General features: G+C 42.2%; 2 protein-coding genes across 2 annotated transcripts; both read right to left on the reverse strand.

Moving 5' to 3' along the window:
• Nucleotides 1–3,457: 3,457 nt before the first annotated feature.
• Nucleotides 3,458–10,712, reverse strand: rgcc (regulator of cell cycle). Its single transcript, XM_024389134.2, has 5 exons — nucleotides 10,512–10,712; nucleotides 9,963–10,136; nucleotides 7,080–7,190; nucleotides 6,484–6,546; nucleotides 3,458–4,341 (listed from the first exon to the last, which is right to left on the reverse strand). The coding sequence occupies exons 1-5, from the start codon at nucleotides 10,543–10,545 to the stop codon at nucleotides 4,334–4,336; spliced, it is 390 nt and encodes a 129-aa protein (XP_024244902.1). The 5' UTR covers nucleotides 10,546–10,712; the 3' UTR covers nucleotides 3,458–4,333.
• A 977-nt stretch (nucleotides 10,713–11,689) lies between these two features.
• LOC112225315 (major histocompatibility complex class I-related gene protein) lies at nucleotides 11,690–13,233 on the reverse strand. Its single transcript, XM_024389139.2, has 2 exons — nucleotides 13,116–13,233; nucleotides 11,690–13,002 (listed from the first exon to the last, which is right to left on the reverse strand). The coding sequence occupies exons 1-2, from the start codon at nucleotides 13,171–13,173 to the stop codon at nucleotides 11,978–11,980; spliced, it is 1,083 nt and encodes a 360-aa protein (XP_024244907.1). The 5' UTR covers nucleotides 13,174–13,233; the 3' UTR covers nucleotides 11,690–11,977.
• Between the last annotated feature and the right edge of the window lie 4,713 nt (nucleotides 13,234–17,946).

The raw sequence follows: 17,946 nt of genomic DNA on the forward strand, positions 1-17,946 counted from the left end.
AACTTGAGAAACTACACAGCAGGACACGGCAACTGAATAACTGTAGAAAGAACTGCTTTGCATTTGTAGAAATGTTGTTGCAGTTTTTTTTTGATCGCATACAAGCACTACTTTGAGCAACGTTGTCGATTTTCAAAACAGTGTTCTCAAGACACAGAACTCTGTGGCCTTTTGCAAAACAGTAAATGCATTTTCAAAATGTAGTTGACATTACAAAACATAAATACATTCCTCAACACTGTCTGATACATTAATCACAAGAACACGGCTATCTGAAAAAAGATTAACACAAACATACATTTCTCTTGAGTCCAAGCAGGCAAAACAGAAAGTTCAATTTAACATTTTTTTTTCCAGTAGATCAATAGATTTTCTTTGCAGTCACTAAATCATGGTGATCAAAATTGGAAGTACAACTATCAAAAGGTGCAGAATTATGTGAAATTACTTTTATTTTATGCATTTTCACCAAACAATTTCCAACAACAAATCAAATATAATTCCTGGTCAAAAAGAAAATGGAAAATAGACACTTTGTGTGCAGGAATCATTCATCGGTATCATCACACTCCAATTCCATGTATTCATTACAAAGACTGGTCTCATATGTTAGTAGAGATCACTCTGTCATGCAGATTGAGTTTTAGTAACAGACTGGAAGCTTCAAAAGGAGGGTGGTGCTTGGAATCATTGTTCTTCCTTTGTCAACCATGGTTACCTGCAAGGAAACACGTGCCCGTTGTCATTGTGTTGCACAAAAAGGGCTTCACAGGCAAGAATATTGCCAGTAAGATTGCACCGAAATCAACCATTTATCGGATCATCAAGAACTTCAAGGAGAGCAGTTCAATTGTTGTGAAGAAGGCTTCAGGGCGACCAAGAAAGTCCAGCAAGCGCCAGGACCGTCTCCTAAAGTCCAACGGAACAGAGCTTACTCAGGAATGGCAGCAGGCAGGTGTGAGTGCATCTGCATGCACAGTGAGGTGAAGACTTTTGGAGGATAGCCTGGTTTCAAGAAGGGCAGCAAAGAAGCCACTTCTCTCCAGGAAAAACATCAGGGACAGACTGATATTCTGCAAAAGGTACAAGGATTGGACTGCTGAGGACTGGGGCAAAGTCGTTTCCTCTGATGAATCCCCTTTCCGATTGTTTGGGGCATCCGGAAAAAAGCTTGTCCGGAGAAGAAAAGGTGAGCGCTACCATCAGTCCTGTGTCATGCCAACAGTAAAGCATCCTGAGACCATTCATGTGTGGGGTTACTTCTCAGCCAAGGGCTCACTCACAATTTTGCCTAAGAACACAGCCATGAATAAAGAATGGTACCAACACATCCTCCGAGAGCAACTTCTCCCAACCATCCAGGAACAGTTTGGTGACGAACAACGCCTTTTCCAGCATGATGGTGCACCTTGCTATAAGGCAAAAGTGATAACTAAGTGGCTCGGGGAACAAAACATCGATATTTTGGGTCCATGGCCAGGAAACCATGGCCAGACCTTAATCCCATTGAGCACTTGTGGTCAATCCTCAAGAGGCGGGTGGACAAACAAAAACCCACAAAATCTGACAAACTCCACGCATTGATTATGCAAGAATGGGCTGCCATCAGTCAGGATGTGGCCCAGAAGTTAATTGACAGCATGCCAGGGCGGATTGCAGAGGTCTTGAAAAAGGAAGGGTCAACACTGCAAATATTCACTCTTTGCATCAACTTCATGTAATTGTCAATAAAAGCCTTTGACATTTATGAAATACTTGTAATTATGCTTCAGTATTCCATAGTAACATCTGACAAAAATATCTAAAGACACTGAAGCAGCAAACTTTGTGAAAATTAATATTTGTGTCATTCTCAAAACTTTTGGCCACGATTGTATAGGCCTCAATCCACACCAAAAGAAAGCTCTAAAATGGAAGGTCACAATGTTGGATATGATGACTTAGAAGTAACCCAACTTCCTTCTCTGCATCTCTGCATGCCCAAATGTTGTCAAAAATCATAAAGATTTGCCAGTCTCTGTTGCCTAGATCTTTCCCTATATTGTACCTGATTGACTACAGATAAAGCTACTATATACAATTTTGAGTAGTATTATGTACTGATTGCCGGAAGCATTGAACACATTTGCAACCTTTTCTCTTCTGATGAAAACAACATGTGTGTGTATGTGCGTGCATATTCATAGTGAAACATCTATGACCAAACTGTCTTTGACAGGTGCATTGAAAACACGTTAGCATGATCATAAGGTGAATGGTTTAGACTTCTCAGTTCAGTCCAAACCAGCTGACGCTTCCCCATGCATCATTGTAGAGAACTGTAAGAGTCCAAATATTGCCATCTCCTCCTCCTACCTATTTCACCACCATCCCCCATTGAATAACCCTCCGAGACCTCTACCCAACTAATACCCCTGCTTGCCCAACGTCCACACCCTGCCATCTACCCCACTGCCCCCTTACCTGATCCATGTCCCTCGTCTTTCCCACACTTCCAGCCCAGTGCCCCTGGATGCGGCTGGCATCTCTCTGGGATCTAGAGGCCGGGTCCACTGCCAACTGCCAAGCCCATGCAGCGCCATTCCCAACATGCTAGCAGTGCCAAAAAGGCGCCCGGCGCTGCCGGCAGGGTGCGTTGTTTTAGAAGCCAAGAGACCATCGGGCCCGGAGGGATCATGTGTTGTGTCAACATGTCTACCGGGACTCAGTTTCTCCCTGGCACAGGACAATGCCAACAGGTGGACTGCGGCTGGGCTGTAGTGGGCTCTGCTTTGCCCTGTGCCAACTGTACTAAAGAAACAAAATGGAGGGTGGGTCTCTGCCAGCTTCCTGCTCCCATGGTTGCAGCAACACAGACTGGCAGATATCTGGCTGCTTCAGTCACATGCAGATAGGGATGGCAGTCAGAGGAGAGTCTCCAAACTCTTTAACTCTGGTCTTTCGTGAGTCATTTGATATGAAAACAAAATTAGCTAAAAGATCCCAGTAGAAAGAGGTGAACTCCTCATCGTCGCTAGCTGTAATGTTACTGTGGAGCCGCTGGGGGGAAGTCTGTCTTTTCTCAACGACCTGTGACCCTGACCAACAGGACATCCCTTATAGACACCTCCTAACCCCACCTGCCATTCACCAACCTCAGTCTATAAATAGCCATAGTTTCATAACCACTGGCTTTGCTGAAGGGTTGAGTAATGATCACAAGAGCACTGGGAATTGGAATGTCTATTTCAGTATGTCTGTCTACGCCCCACAAAGCTGTGTACAGAGCTGCACAGACACCAACAGCAGGTCACTGACTACCACTCATAGAAGTTATAGAGACAGGGACACAGAGGGACACAGTCCTTCAGTGCCAAGGCGGTGGCCAGTGACCAGCTGTCACTCAAACTCCCCCAAATATAGCCCTGTTAAAAGGGAGACGAATAAAGCAAGCGGGGGGTAAAAACGAAAAGAGATATTTTAAAACAATATTTCATTTTAATATTCTCTGGTAGGCAATTGATATTAGCTGTATTCAATACATTTTGTTGCATTCCAGTTTTTCAGAGCTAATCCAGATTTTAGTTTGCATTCGTTAGAAATATCAAACATCTCAACTTCAGTCAACGTGTGCCAAACCTTAAACTTATCATACGCTTTTTAATACCAAGGCAATAGAATTTGAAACAATTAGTATTTACACATAGATACAAAAATATATTTCACAAAAAAAGTAGCATTGATACATTTACAATGACCAGCTCTATACAATTACAAATATACTTATATTGTAAAAAGACATTTCTTAAATACTCTTCCAGCTCAAGTTATGTATAAAGGACGCACAGCCTGTCCCGTGTATGTGAGATGGTGTTTGTCTGTCTAACAGGGTCCCAATACTTTTACAAAGCTTCCTTTCCTTGTCTCCTTCTTAATCTCCTCCCCTAGTCTCCTCTCTTCCATGACTGCTAATAGTTTATAAACTGGGGCTGCGTACGAAATATCACTCTATGCCATATAGTGCAATAGAACATGAGGTTCCATTTCAGATTAGCCCATTCTTACCGTGCAAACCTAGAAAAAACTATCCAGTCCAATCAGCTCAGATCATGAGGGAAATGAGACGACGAGAAGGAAAGGAGACAAGGAGATGACGCTGTCTTATAATATTGGGACACAGACTTGAGATGAAGTTGCTCAGCAAGTCTGACGGTCACTGTGACTGTCCCTGTGCTATGTTCACAGCACTCCTGGTGTGTGTGTGTGCGTGTTCTGGGGTGCTGGACAGGGTGTCCCCTCCTCGCGATGGCTACTCTCCAAAAAAGGGTCTCTGCCACTTCTCTTCGGCTCCGTGTCACATGCCTAAGGAGAGACAGTCAGACGTTTGATTAGTAATGGACTGTAGACTCCTCTTCGTACCTCAGGACAGACGGATAGACAAATTCACACACACACACACACAGTGCTTAGCAATAGCCTCTCTGGCTCCTTGGCAGTCCAACACTATTCTTAGTTTGGAGGTGTGGGGCAGTTTTACTTAGCAGCCATCATTAACACTGTAGACCCTAATAAAAATGCCAGGCTCTGCTTAACCAGAATGACAAATAACTGACTGTCCCTTTACTTTACGTGACTTGCTGTCCCATCGCGTGGTGTGACTGAATGACTAACCGTCCCATTGGTTTGAATGAGGAACATTCAGTACTCTAACCACCTGGCCTTCTCTGTTAAGAAAAGCATCATAACACTTCCATTGGTAATTCCAATTCCGAAGCTGACATTTACAGTTGATATTCCACCCCAGGTTTTACGCTGGCACATTCCAATGTAACTGCCCTGATGCAAGTTCCAACACCCTGGACTACTGTAGTAAAGGATTGGTCCAAAACAAATAAACTGAGCTATGTTGGTCTGTACCCGCCACATAAACTAGGCTCTCTCTCTGGTTACATTCGTACATAGGCTGCTGCGTGTGTGTGTGTGTATGTGTGTGTGTATGTGTGTGAGTGTGCGTATGTGTGTGAGTGTGCGTATGTGTGTGAGTGTGTGTATGTGTGTGTGTATGTGTGTGAGTGTGTGTATGTGTGTGACTGTGTGTATGTGTGTGAGTGTGCGTATGTGTGTGAGTGTGCGTATGTGTGTGTGTGTGCGTATGTGTGTGACTGTGTGTATGTGTGTGAGTGTGTGTGTGTCAAGACATAATGACATGAGTGACAGCTGAAAGGGATATCTTCCCTTTCCCTCGAGGCCTTACATGGTCTATCCATACATCCTCATACATCCCCATACCCCAACCCTGTTTAGAGCTGACAGCTAAGACCTTATTGTTTCGGAAAAACAGCAAGGCGTAACAATCATGTGGTGGTTAGCATATCTAACATAGTTAGCATAGAGAACACACACCCTTGACTGAGTAAATTGTAAAAAATAATAATAATAATAATTTGTTCTAACATTTTTGTTTTGTGGAAACCCGTTGCCTAAAACCAACTCAAATTATTTCAGTGTTCAATTCTTAACGTAATAAAGTCACATCATCACTGCCCATATTGTTATCTTTTTAAGTTGTAAATACTTAACTGTTTTGTGTTTTATGAGCTTGTTGGCATTAAATGGTGTTATGTATTCTGAACTAGAACGCTTGCAGTTACTTGAACATGAGTATTTGTTGTAGTAAACATTCAAATGTAGGGTCTCTTTTACTTCAATGATTAACCTTCATTCCAATCATTTTCAAGGTTAAGTCGTAAGTAGTTCTGATTAGTCATTTTCAGTGATCGTGTCTTAATGTTTAACATTGCTTTATGTATCTGACGATTTGTCATTTTAACCCACCTTAGCGAGCATTGTTGAGCACAAGTACACAGAGCAGTAACTGGATATAGAGCTGTAAGCATTACAGGATGATGCATTCGCCTCTGTCATTAAGACCGGAGCACATGACCTCGTTAATGGTGGGAATGGCTTGTCTCATTATTGAACCTCAATTTGTCCGACGGCTTTGATATCTGTTCATCATGATCAATTACATCTCGTAGCACAAAAAAACTGCTTAATACTATATACTAGAAATATCTTTTTCTTTCTTCGAAAGGGGCCTACAGCATTGTCTACAAGTATCATAAATCCTCTAAAGACAAAGCCGAGTGGCACTATGAAGTATTCATAGCTTGCAAAAACGTAGTCATTCTATATCAGCACAACACAGATAAATCGTGTTTTTTACGCAAATATCAATGTGTCTGACTATTACTTTATTATTTGAAGTAAAGTAAGAACAACTTACAGTTTTGAATAAATGTTATATTGACTTATATTTGTTAACAGTTCTCAAAAACATGAAGTGATAACAAATCTTTTTGATATCTGCGTTCGTACTACTTTTATGATTTGAGTTCTACTGACCATTGGAGATGTTTGAGTTGCCACGACCTAATGTCTTTAATGAGTTAGGCAGTTACTTTTTACAGTGTACTGTGAATGGTGTAAGCTATTAGCGCTTACTTGCTAACGTCTTGTCAAGGTCAGCAATGAAGTCCTCCAGTTCTTTAGTGTCTCCCAGTTTGGCTGTAAACAACATAGAGAGAGGGTCAGATGATAGCATAGAACAGAGTAGAACTGTATTGTCCACCTGCAATTGTATAACCTCAAATGAACATGCATCCTGTATTATGTGAATCGGGCATTACATGGCATTATCTACTACAAATATATACATACCTACTACAATACTAAACAAGAAGAGTGAGTCACTTGAACGCTAATTAGTTAATAGGTGACATATTGGAATAGCTGAGGATAGCTGAAGTGCTCTAAGCCTAAGGTAATAGGCCTGCCTATTGTAACATTCTCCTAAAACACACATCATGTTTAATCCTGCATCTATCCTTCTGTCTAAACAGGAGTGATACTGAGCTGCATTTTGGCAAATGTCTCCTGTTGTCAAACTGGGACAAGACTTTGCATACGGTATAGAAAAGTTGTAGGCAGAATGACGTGTGTGTGTAAAGGTGAGAATGCTGACTGTTGTGTGTGTGCACGTTTGCATTTTTGTGTGTGCGAGTGTGTGTGCGTGCATACGTGTGTGTGTCGAGGCTCACCTCTGGGTGATGTGAGAGGTGGGGGGGAGGTGGGAGAGGGAGAAAAGACATTGGGAGAGTTCAGTCTCTCATCACTGAAACTGAAGCTGTTCCTGTTGAGCGACCCAGCACCTGAGAGAGAGAAAGAGAGGAAGAGAGAGGGGGAGAGAGCGAGAGAGAAAGGGAGAGATTAAAAGACTGATCACCTTTCTGTATGCCCGAAGCAGCTGTAGGGCCTATTGCCACAATCATATGTTTTGCACACGCACACACTTACACATTTACACACACACACACACACACACACACACGCACACACACACCCACAAGCAGACTGGGCTCCCTAACTCATAAGTTGACAGAAGTCATCTGGTTAGCGTGAAAGGGTCAGAGCGGGGACATGAGTAGAGGGTGGTGGGAAGTCAATGAGGGCCCCTCAAACAGGGACAAAACAAAATACCACTGTTTAACAGCTGGGCTCTCTCTCTCTCTCTCTTTCTCTGGCTCTCTCTATAACTATTGAGATGTAGCCCTAACCCTAATTCAGAGAGGGACATATTTCTCCTGTGTGATAAATAGTGTGTGCTTGATTTAACTCTGCCACGTCTAGTACACACACACACACACACACACACACACGTTACCACCCTCACTCCTGCATTCCCCCACAGTGGTAAAACTGGGTAAGTCAGGCTCTATGTGGTCAAAGCGTTGGCTGTGTGATTGCATAAGTGACATAATGAACACTTTGATTCCACCAGTAGATATTTCAGCCGGCCACAGAACACGACAGATCTGTATCACTGTTTGTTTTTTTCCAGGAAAGGAATGGTGTTGGGAGAAGGAGAGAGTAAGAGAACAGTTGTTTCTCCTCCGTACAGTATAGAAATGGGCAGTACCGTGGAATTCATTTCAATTCTACACAGCTGAGTTTTGTCCGACTATAAAGTATGTTATAAAGTCAGGGTGGGTACTGGAGATGGATGGACGTCCCAAAAACGAGTTGTTTTACTGTGGTCATTTTCAACAGAAATGAATCCACTTCCCTGTGCTGTCTCCAATTCAAAGGTAATGGAACCCCTTTCTCAACTCCTGCTTAGATTGAGGTCTGCTGGTCTGCTACTTAATCCTTGTATTATTAACACTCTTGACAGGTCTGACTAGGAGTATGAGGCTAACTACTATAGCATAAGCAGCTTAACCTGCAAACCTCAAAATATCTTTCTCTCTCTCTCTCTCTCTCTCTCTCTCTCTCTCTCTCTCTTTCTCTCCTCACTCAAGAGTTCCACTGGACCCTGACAGAGTGGCTCTGATGTACAGCACATACCTAGAGTAACCCCTGACCTCTACCTCTCAGCACCACATTCAAGTACGTGCACACACACACACACACACACACACACACACACACACACACACACACACACACACACACAAAACCTTGATCTAGGTCCAGAGATCTTGGATTTAGATTGAGCTACTGCTGCATATTTGGCACACAAGCGCCCATATTCCAAGCCAGCCATGTCTCTGTGATAGCCTGTACGCGCTTAGATTTCATTGTCATAAGCAGCTATGAAGTCTCCCAGACGTCAAGCTGTGCATTACCATACGGGGTGTTTGTGTGTGTGTGTGTGTGTGTGTCTGTGCTATGCCTCGGGCCCTAACCCAAATGTGATAACCTCACACAGTTACACATAGACAGAAATATGCTCCCGCTCCCCAAGTGAACATTGATTTAATTTCCCAACCACATGCGAGTGGGTTGGGATTTCTGTGGGAAGAGGTGAAAGGATAACTTCATGGTGCTCTGTAGAGTGTTCGACAAACTTCACGTCCTCAGGACGAGTTAGGAAGGGTAGTGTCCAGTTTTGCGTGTTTAAGACCGGGGCCTGGCATTCACAGAGAGAGTTACTATTTCATTTCTCTGTTTTAGTAACAACTAAAAGACTACGTAATAATAGGTCCATTTAATGTTTTTACTTGAGTAATTACAGAATAACTATAGCATAACTACTGTACACAGATTTTCAGAGGAACCTAATGTGAAGGGTTACCAGAACATGTTATCTACAGACGAGTGTAAAAACGTTAGGTCCAGGATTCCTGTGTGGGTCCTGTCCTCTCCATGGTAGTCCATTGACGAGTGACCTGTCTCATGCAGGGGAGAGCTATTGTGTGTAAGGACTGATGGATGGCTGAAAGAGAGCTGCACCCCAGAGTGGGCAACAATAGCAGAACTGTCAGTCTGGGATGTAGGTTAGTGAGAAGGCATTCTGAACATGAGGAGAGGCTGGCAGATACTCTGATCTGGGAAGAGAGAGAGCGAGAGAGAGAGCGACAGAGAGAGTGAGAGAGAGACCACTCATTCAGTTGCACTGAGTGAGGATGGTTAGGGTTAGGGTTAGAGAAAGCATTTCCAGAGACAGAGGCATCCACCGAGGCATGGTCTGTCTGAGAAATTGAAGGTTTCCAGTTCCAAGTCAAACATTGATGCTTATCAGGGAGTGTGTGGCTGTAGGGAGTGTGTGTGTGTGTGTGTGTGTCCGCCTGCTATAGGTTTTCAGCAGACCGGGAAGAGCACTTGTGGGACACATGACAATGTATAATCTAGCACGAATGGCAATTATGTCAGGCACTATACAGAGTAAAAGGAATTGTGAGCCTCAAAGTGCAAACAGTAACATATCTAGGCTACTGATACTGGTACTGTCACTACTTGAGAATGTGTGTACTGCTACTGTTGCCGCCCTGTAGGCTATGTAATTGTAGCCTCTGTTGTAGCTGCGAGGTCGTTGGTTCAAACCCTGTTGCAGGCATTCCAGCACAATTGCTACACTGTCTTTCAGGTATTAGGACAACTGTGTGTGTTCGTGTGTGTCTGTGCGTGCAAGGTTCACTTACTTTCTGAGTCGCTGATGCCACTGTCACTGACGCTAGCACTGCTCCGTCTCTTCACCGTCTTCAGGTGCTCGTCGTACTGGAAGTGTCTCTTCTCCATCGGGGAAGTGAAATCCTCGATCACCGCGTCGAACTCACACAGCACGTCAGACAGATCATCCTCCTCAAGGAATTTAGCTGAAATAACGGAGGGAATAAGCATGTGTTACTATACTGGCTGGACTGGTATGCCTATCCCACAACGATTCTCAATCAAAATATATTTTTCTTTACTTCATTTCAGTTAATAAAATAAATAGCTCTCTATTAATTTAGCCTATCCCATGCAACCTATCGACAGTCTGTTTTTGTGTCATTGAAATATGTGCAACACACATGTTAAATTGAAACAATGTTACATTGTAACAGCTGTTGAATAAGAACCACACTTGCACGGTTTCACAACTTCATGGCTCCCTTTCTGAAAGGTCCAATAACGCCATGCCTGGTCAGTTGTTCAGTGCATTGTCCAGTGGAAGTCGACAGAACAACAAATGAGATGGTCTAACTTACATTTGCCTTGAGACTTCAACTTTGGAGACTTCATTTTTCGTGTCTTGTGAATCTCAAAGGTATCCAGTATAATGAACTTGTTCGGGACGAAGTAAACTCCGCGGGTATCTCCAATAACAACGTGTTTGCACTCTGCGCGCTCTGTCCGCTACTAGTCTGCTAAAGCAAAGCGCTGTCCCTCTGACAGTGTCCCGCGTCTCAAGACTGGTTTTAAAGTCTCCCCGTCCCACAGCCGGGGCGGTGACTCCGAGGAGGCGGGAGAGAGAGAGAGGAGGGAGAGATAGGGAAAGGGAGAGAGAAATTCTTATTCTTTTGGAATTTCTGTGAGTGTAATGTTTGTTCATTTGTATTGTTTATTTCACTTTTGTATATTATCTACTTCACTTGCTTTGGCCAAGTGTTAACATATGTTTCCCATGTCAATAAAGCACCTTGAATTGAATTGAGAAAACGCACTGTGCATGATTTTACGGTAAAGGCCTATCATTGACCGTTTTCTATTCCTAGGATGATGCTCCGCTGGCTGGCGTCATCCCCGGTAGCTATGTGTTTGTAAACAACTTGTGTGTGTCTCTAAGTGGTCAGAGACGTAATTCTTACCGGGCACACAGTACGTGTAATACTTTTACGTTTTATTTATATCCCTGACCCTGATATTTCCGTCTTCTATCACTGGGCAGTTTTTGAACAGAATGTGGTAAAACATTGTTATCTAATTAAACTAATTAACAATTTATTTAACGATGTATTATATGAAATGTGGACAATGCCGATCTTATTCAAGAATTGTTAATAGTCTCATTCATAAGTTTAAAAAAAAGTTTCATCTTGTAGCCTATCATAGCATGAAATGTATTCATAAAATAGACTACTGTCTCTGTGCGATATCCCCTTTCAATATCTTTGTGTAGTCTATGTCAGAATGGACTGGGAACTGGAATTACACATAAATCCGGCAACCTAATTGAGTTTCTGGTAGAGGGCTAATTTTAATTTGGAGCGACACCATGTGGTGTGAAGTAGAGTTGCAGCCCCTGGAGCTGGCTGAAGTCTGCTGCCCCTCTAATAAAGTACAGTACATCAAGAATCTGACCGAATATTCATATCCTATGGTATCTGATGTGAAATACGGTGTGATAAGCAGGATAAACAGTATTTCTGATATTCTGTTTTTGTTCTAGGGTAAGATTTCCTGCTCCTCATTTGTACTTAACCAAACTCCAATGATCTTTTTGTGTCATGATGATTTTTTTATGGGTCTTTAATGCAGTACAAAACACTTTTTTACATATCAAATCAATACATACGTCATAGCACTGTCAGTACACATTTTCGGATTGCTTATACACCACTGCATCATAAAAATACGTGTCTTTACTAGGCTATATACTGTATAATTTAGATCAGCCTTCATTGTATTGGCTTTTCACTTTGAAGTCTTTGCATGAGTGGCAGCAGCAAATATATCAGGTCTCAGAATGTGAAGATAGGCTCATTTGCTCGGCCACTTGGGCATCATTAGCATTGGAGAGCTGTGACAATGTCTGGGAGCCAGCCGCGTTTCTCCTCCTTACACAAACGAAAATACTGAGTAGAATAATTATGGCCACCATGCCCAGTGGACCTGACTTGACATAAAGACCCACACTGTCGATCCCAGACTCAGGTATCCAGCTGACATCCAGCTTGTTGTCCAGACTGAGGTGGGAGGTGGTGCAGGTGTAGTTGTGTCTCTCTCTCAGCTCCTCTGTGTTGACCTCCAGACTCTTTCTCAGCTGGTAGGTCCCGTCTCCATTGGGCAGCAACTGGCCCCCAGTCATGTCCTGTTCTACTATTGGCTGGCCGTCTCTCAGCAGGGTCAGATTGATGTGGCGGGGGTAAAAACCATACGCCAGACAGCTCACACGGGCTCCTCCAGACATGGCTTTCTGTGTGAGCCTGACTCTGGGACGCACTTTACGCATCACAAAGTTCTTCAATCTCTCCAGAAATTTCTTCAATGTTTTTATGCAAATGGGTAGGTAAATGGTCTGATAACGCCATTTTGCATATGTTTGATGCACCTCACTCCATGGCGACAGTAGGTTTCCGGAATTGTATGAATAATGTGTCATGTTGTAATATATTAAATCAGCTAAAATTGCATTGAAAGCATCTGTGGACAGAATAAGGCCTGGTTCACCAGTATCCAACATCTCACAGCCAGCCATTCTCTGCTGAACATCTATATTCCCTGTGGAATTAAAGCGATACCTCAGGTCTGACAGTCGCCTTTTCATGCTGAGGAACATGTGTCCAAACACATTAGCTGCATCTTGGGCTACGTCAACCTCTGTTTCGTCTGGGGCGCAAGGTCCCTTGTGAATAAACTGCTCCGTGTTGGAGTCAAAGTAGCCAACTTGAATGTCATCCTGCATCAACACAACACTACACTCAGGGAAAGGTGCTTCTCCTGAGATACAAGTTGCGAATGCCAACAGAGAATGAGATCCTGAATGTGAGTGAAGGTGAAAACAAGATCAGTGAATATTTTTTACAATGTCTGAAAAGCTCCTAGAATCAATACTAAATTAGATATGACAGAGAATAAAAAGTTCATCTTACCTGCGTTTATGGTGGTGTATAATGAAAGAAAAAGCCAAAAGAAACACAGTTTTACCATGGTTCTGAATGTGTTCAATATTTTTCTGTACGCTCATATGCTTCTAGGGCAGCTCTCAAATAATTTGGCACACTTTCACTTTCACTAAGCCTTACAGACTTTCACTTTCTTGGCAAACGCCTATTATATGCTGTCCTTGGAAAAACCTGCAATAAACTGTTTCTCAAACAGAATTCGGGATTTCAATGATGATAATGTAGGAGAAAAAACATGTTCGGTCTGCCTATTAAAGTATTTTGTGTGTGCCAAGCTATTCTTCTGTTAAATTAGGCTCTCATTTGACAAAAACTCTCCTTTGTGGTTTCTTATGTTTTGTATCACAGTTTGATTTGATCCTATTTCCATTTCATGTCAAATGATTTCTGAGAGCTTGCCTAAGGAAATTATGTCACAATCTGGCCTTGTGTCCAGAGCCCAAGCCATGCAAACTAGACAGCTGTGCTATAGTAACTCCCTGTCATCTCCAGGCTGACCAGGGGCGGACTGCCATCTGGCATTTCGGGCAAATGCTAGATGGGCTGGTCCATTTCTAGCCTAGTGGGCCTGTCTTACTTGTATTTTTTAGCAAAATGATAATTATCTGGCTAATAATGTGGGACTGAACAAATAACATTGGCTGGTGTGGGGGACTTGAGAAAAATATGGGCCATTGTGGGGCCTCAAGGAAATCAATTGTCCTGTGTAATAAAAATGCCAGAGCCAATTTCTGGTCCCAGTCCACCCCTGAGGCTTGTATATAGAATGACGCTGCAATGGATAGCTGCCGTTTTACGGGTTCCTGCTATTTTGTATATTTTTTTGCACTGATCTTAACTTTTTTTGTACATAATGTTCTACTTCAGTGAGTCGGCAGCATAGGATACACTGCTCACAACATACCAGGTCCTAATCGGCAAAACCCGTAAAAGGAAAATATGGCGTAAGAGAGGCCGACGTGTGGGCACCCTGACAAAATAACCTTTAGTTAATAAATAATCTGCCTCTACCCTCCACTCTATTGGCGTATGTACAATCACTGGAGAACAATCTGGATGAGCTCCGTTCGAGACTATCCTATCAACGGGACCTGAAGACCTGTAATATGTTTCTCTGAGTCGTGGCTGAACAACGACATGGATAATGTACAGTTGAAGTAGGAAGTTTACATACACTTAGGTTGGAGTCATTAAAACTCGTTTTTCAACCACTCCACAAATTTCTTGTTAACCAACTATAGTTTTGGCAAGTCAGTTAGGACAACTACTTTGTGCATGACACAAGTCATTTTTCCAACAATTGTTCAGAGACAGATTACTTCACTTATAATTCACTGTATCACAATTCCAGTGGGTCAGAAGTGTACATACACTAAGTTGACTGTGCCTTTAAACAGCTTGGAAAATTCCAGAAAATGATTTAATGGCTTTAGAAGCTTCTTGACATCATTTGAGTTAATTGGAGGTGTACCTGTAGATGTATTTCAAGGCCTACCTTCAAACTCAGTACCTCTTTGCTTGACATCATGGGAAAATCAAAAGAAATCAGCCAAGACCTCAGGAAAAACATTGTAGACCTCCACAAGTCTGGTTCAACCTTGGCAGCAATTTTCAAATGCCTGAAGGTACCACGTTCATCTGTACAAACAATAGTACGCAAGTATAAACACCGTGGGACCACACAGCCGTCATATGGCTTAGGAAGGAGACGTTCTGTCTCCTAGAGATTAACGTACTTTGGTGCGAAAAGTGCAAATCAATCCCAGAACAACAGCAAAGGATCGTGTGAAGATGCTGGAGGAAACAGGTTCAAAAGTATCTATATCCACAGTAAAACAAGTCCTTTATCGACATAACCTGAAAGGCCGCTCAGCAAGAAAGAAGCCACTGCTCCAAAACCGCCATAAAAAAGCCAGACTATGGTTTGCAACTGCACATGGGGACAAAAATCGTACTTTTTGTAGAAATGTCCTCTGGTCTGATGAAACAAAAATAGAACTGTTTGGCCATAATGACCATCGTTATGTTTGGTGGAAAAAGGGGGAGGCTTGCAAGCTGAAGAAACTCATCCCAACCGTGAAGCACGGGGGTGGCAACATCATGTTGTGGGGGTGCTTTGCTGCAGGAGGGACTGGTGAACTTCACAAAATAGATGGAATCATGAGGAGGAAAATTATGTGGATATAATGAAGCAACATCTCAATCAGTCAGGAAGTTAAAACTTGGTTTCAAATGGGTCTTCCAAATGGACAATGACCCCAAGGATACTTCCAAAATTGTTGTAAAATGACTTAAGGACAACAATGTCAAGGTATTGGAGTGACCATCACAAAGCGCTGACCTTAATCCTATAGAACATTTGTGGGCAGAACTGAAAAAGGGTGTGCGAGCATGGAGGCCTATAAACCTGACTCGGTTCAGCTCTGTCAGGAGGAATGGGCCAAAATTCACCCAACTTATTGTGGGAAGCTTGTGGAAGGCTACCCGAAACGTTGGACCCAAGTTAAGCAATTTAAAGGCAATGCTAGCAAATACTAATTGAGTGTATATAAACCTCTGACCCACTGGGATTGTGATTTTAGCACTAGCTGCTAAACAGAAGTGGGTGTGCGTTGAAGTTGGAGACTTTTATCTCCCTCACCAACTTTAAACATCTGCTATCTGAGCAGCTAACCGATCGCTGCAGCTGTACATAGTCCATCGGTAAATAGCCCACCCAATGTACCTACCTCTTCCCCATACTGTTTTGATTTATTTACTTTTCTGGTCTTTTGCACACCAGTATCTCTACCTGCACATGACCATCTGATCATTTATCACTCCAGTGTTAATCTGCTAAATTGTAATTATTCGCCTACCTCCTCATGCCTTTTGCACACTGTATATAGACTCTTTTTTTCCTACTGTGTTATTGACTTGTTTATTGTTTACTCCATGTGTAACTTTGTGTTGTTGTCTGTTCACACTGCTATGCTTTATCTTGGCCAGGTCGCAGTTGTAAATGAGAACTTGTTCTCAACTAGCCTACCTGGTTAAATAAAGGTGAAATAAAAAAATATAAAAAATAAAAAATCCGGGTAGCCAGAAAGTAGAGCATTTCAGATGAATCTAATTTAGAAGTGACAAAATCATGGATTGTCTGCATCATTTTTAGACAAAAAGTTTCAGAGTTTTGCAGTGTTACAAAGATGGGGAAAGCTGTCCTTGAAATATTCTTGATTTTTTTGTCAAAAGAGAGATCAGGGTCCAGAGTAAAGCCGAGGCCCTTCACAGTTTTATTTGAGATGACTATACAACCGTCAAGATAGATTCATTGTCAGATCCAACAGAAGATCTCTTTGTTTCTTAGACCTAGAACTAGTATCTCTGTTTTGTCCAAATTTAAAAGTAAAACATTTGCCACCATCCACTTCCTTATGTCTGAAACATGGGCAATTTTGGGGCTTCACCCTGTTTCATCGAAATGTACAGCTGTGTATCATCCGAACAGCAGTGACGTTAACATTATATTTCCGAATGACAGCACCAAGAGGTAAAATATATAGTGAAAACTTTATTCTGACTAATCTCTCATCATTGATTACATTGACTTATTTCAGCAATTTGAGTGTTTTTTGTCTAATGTTGTTGGGGCATATTATTCTGCTTTAATGTTACACCTGAATCACTATGATAAATATACTTGTTATTCTTGAGTGTATTTTTAATAAAGCTGAGATGTGTAGGAATACAGGTGAAATTAGTCATTGACACAGACATTGTGGCGTAGCAGGACGATTTGACTGCAGTGAACCAATGAGTTGTGAGTTCAAATCCCAGGTAAGGACATGTTGAATAATAATTACTGTATTAAAAAACATGCACGATCTGTAAGTTGAAAACACTGTGTGTATCACAACAGATTTTTGTTTGCAGGGTATCATCTGTGAAATCTCGTGCTTTAATCAACGTGAAATATCACATGAAGTATTCCAAAAACACACAGTTTCACATGATTTCACATGTGGAAATTCTGTAAGGAATCACATACTGTTAATTATCTATCCTGTTGCCTAGTCACTCTATTCCTAGTTATATGTACTGTACATATCTACCTCAATTACCTCGTACCCCTGCACATTGACTAGGTACTGCTACCCTGTGTATATAGCCAAGTTGTCATTACTCGTTATGTATTTATTATTACTTTTATTATTATGGGTTATTACTTTTCTATTATTTCTCTATTTTCTTCCTCTGTGCGTTGTTGGGAAGGGCCTGTAGAGGAAGCATTTCACTGTTAGTCTGCATCTGTTGTTTACGAAGCATGTGACTAATACAATTTGATTTGGACATTTTCAAAGCTCTCTCCTGTCGGGTTCTTTTGCAGACCCAGCTCTTGCTGAGACTTTCACACCTCTGGTGTCTCTTTTAGCAGGCAGGCAAACGGACAAACAGGCCCTGTGTTTGCAGCTGCACTTGGCTGTTGACTCTGGGGCTCCGAGGTGTGTGACATACACCCCCACAGAGGGGATTATCAGAGGTGCAAAAGGTGACACCTTCACCCCACTGGGCTGGGAGATCTCTCCTGTTCACACGCCTACAATGACAGGGAGTTTCTACCATCCACCTTTTCTCTCTGTCTACTCACTCCCTCAGGGTTCGGGGTCAATTCAGAATTTGACCAAATGATACTATGGTAGAATGTAGTATTTGGAAAAAGTATGTTTTATTATATAGGAGGTACTGTATGTTTTATGCTTCCACAGTTTCATACAACATGCCACAATCCTAGAATGAGGCACAGTGACTGACAAAA

This window comes from Oncorhynchus tshawytscha, linkage group LG26, assembly GCF_018296145.1.
Source record: "Oncorhynchus tshawytscha isolate Ot180627B linkage group LG26, Otsh_v2.0, whole genome shotgun sequence".
Classification (NCBI taxonomy): Eukaryota; Metazoa; Chordata; class Actinopteri; order Salmoniformes; family Salmonidae; genus Oncorhynchus; species Oncorhynchus tshawytscha.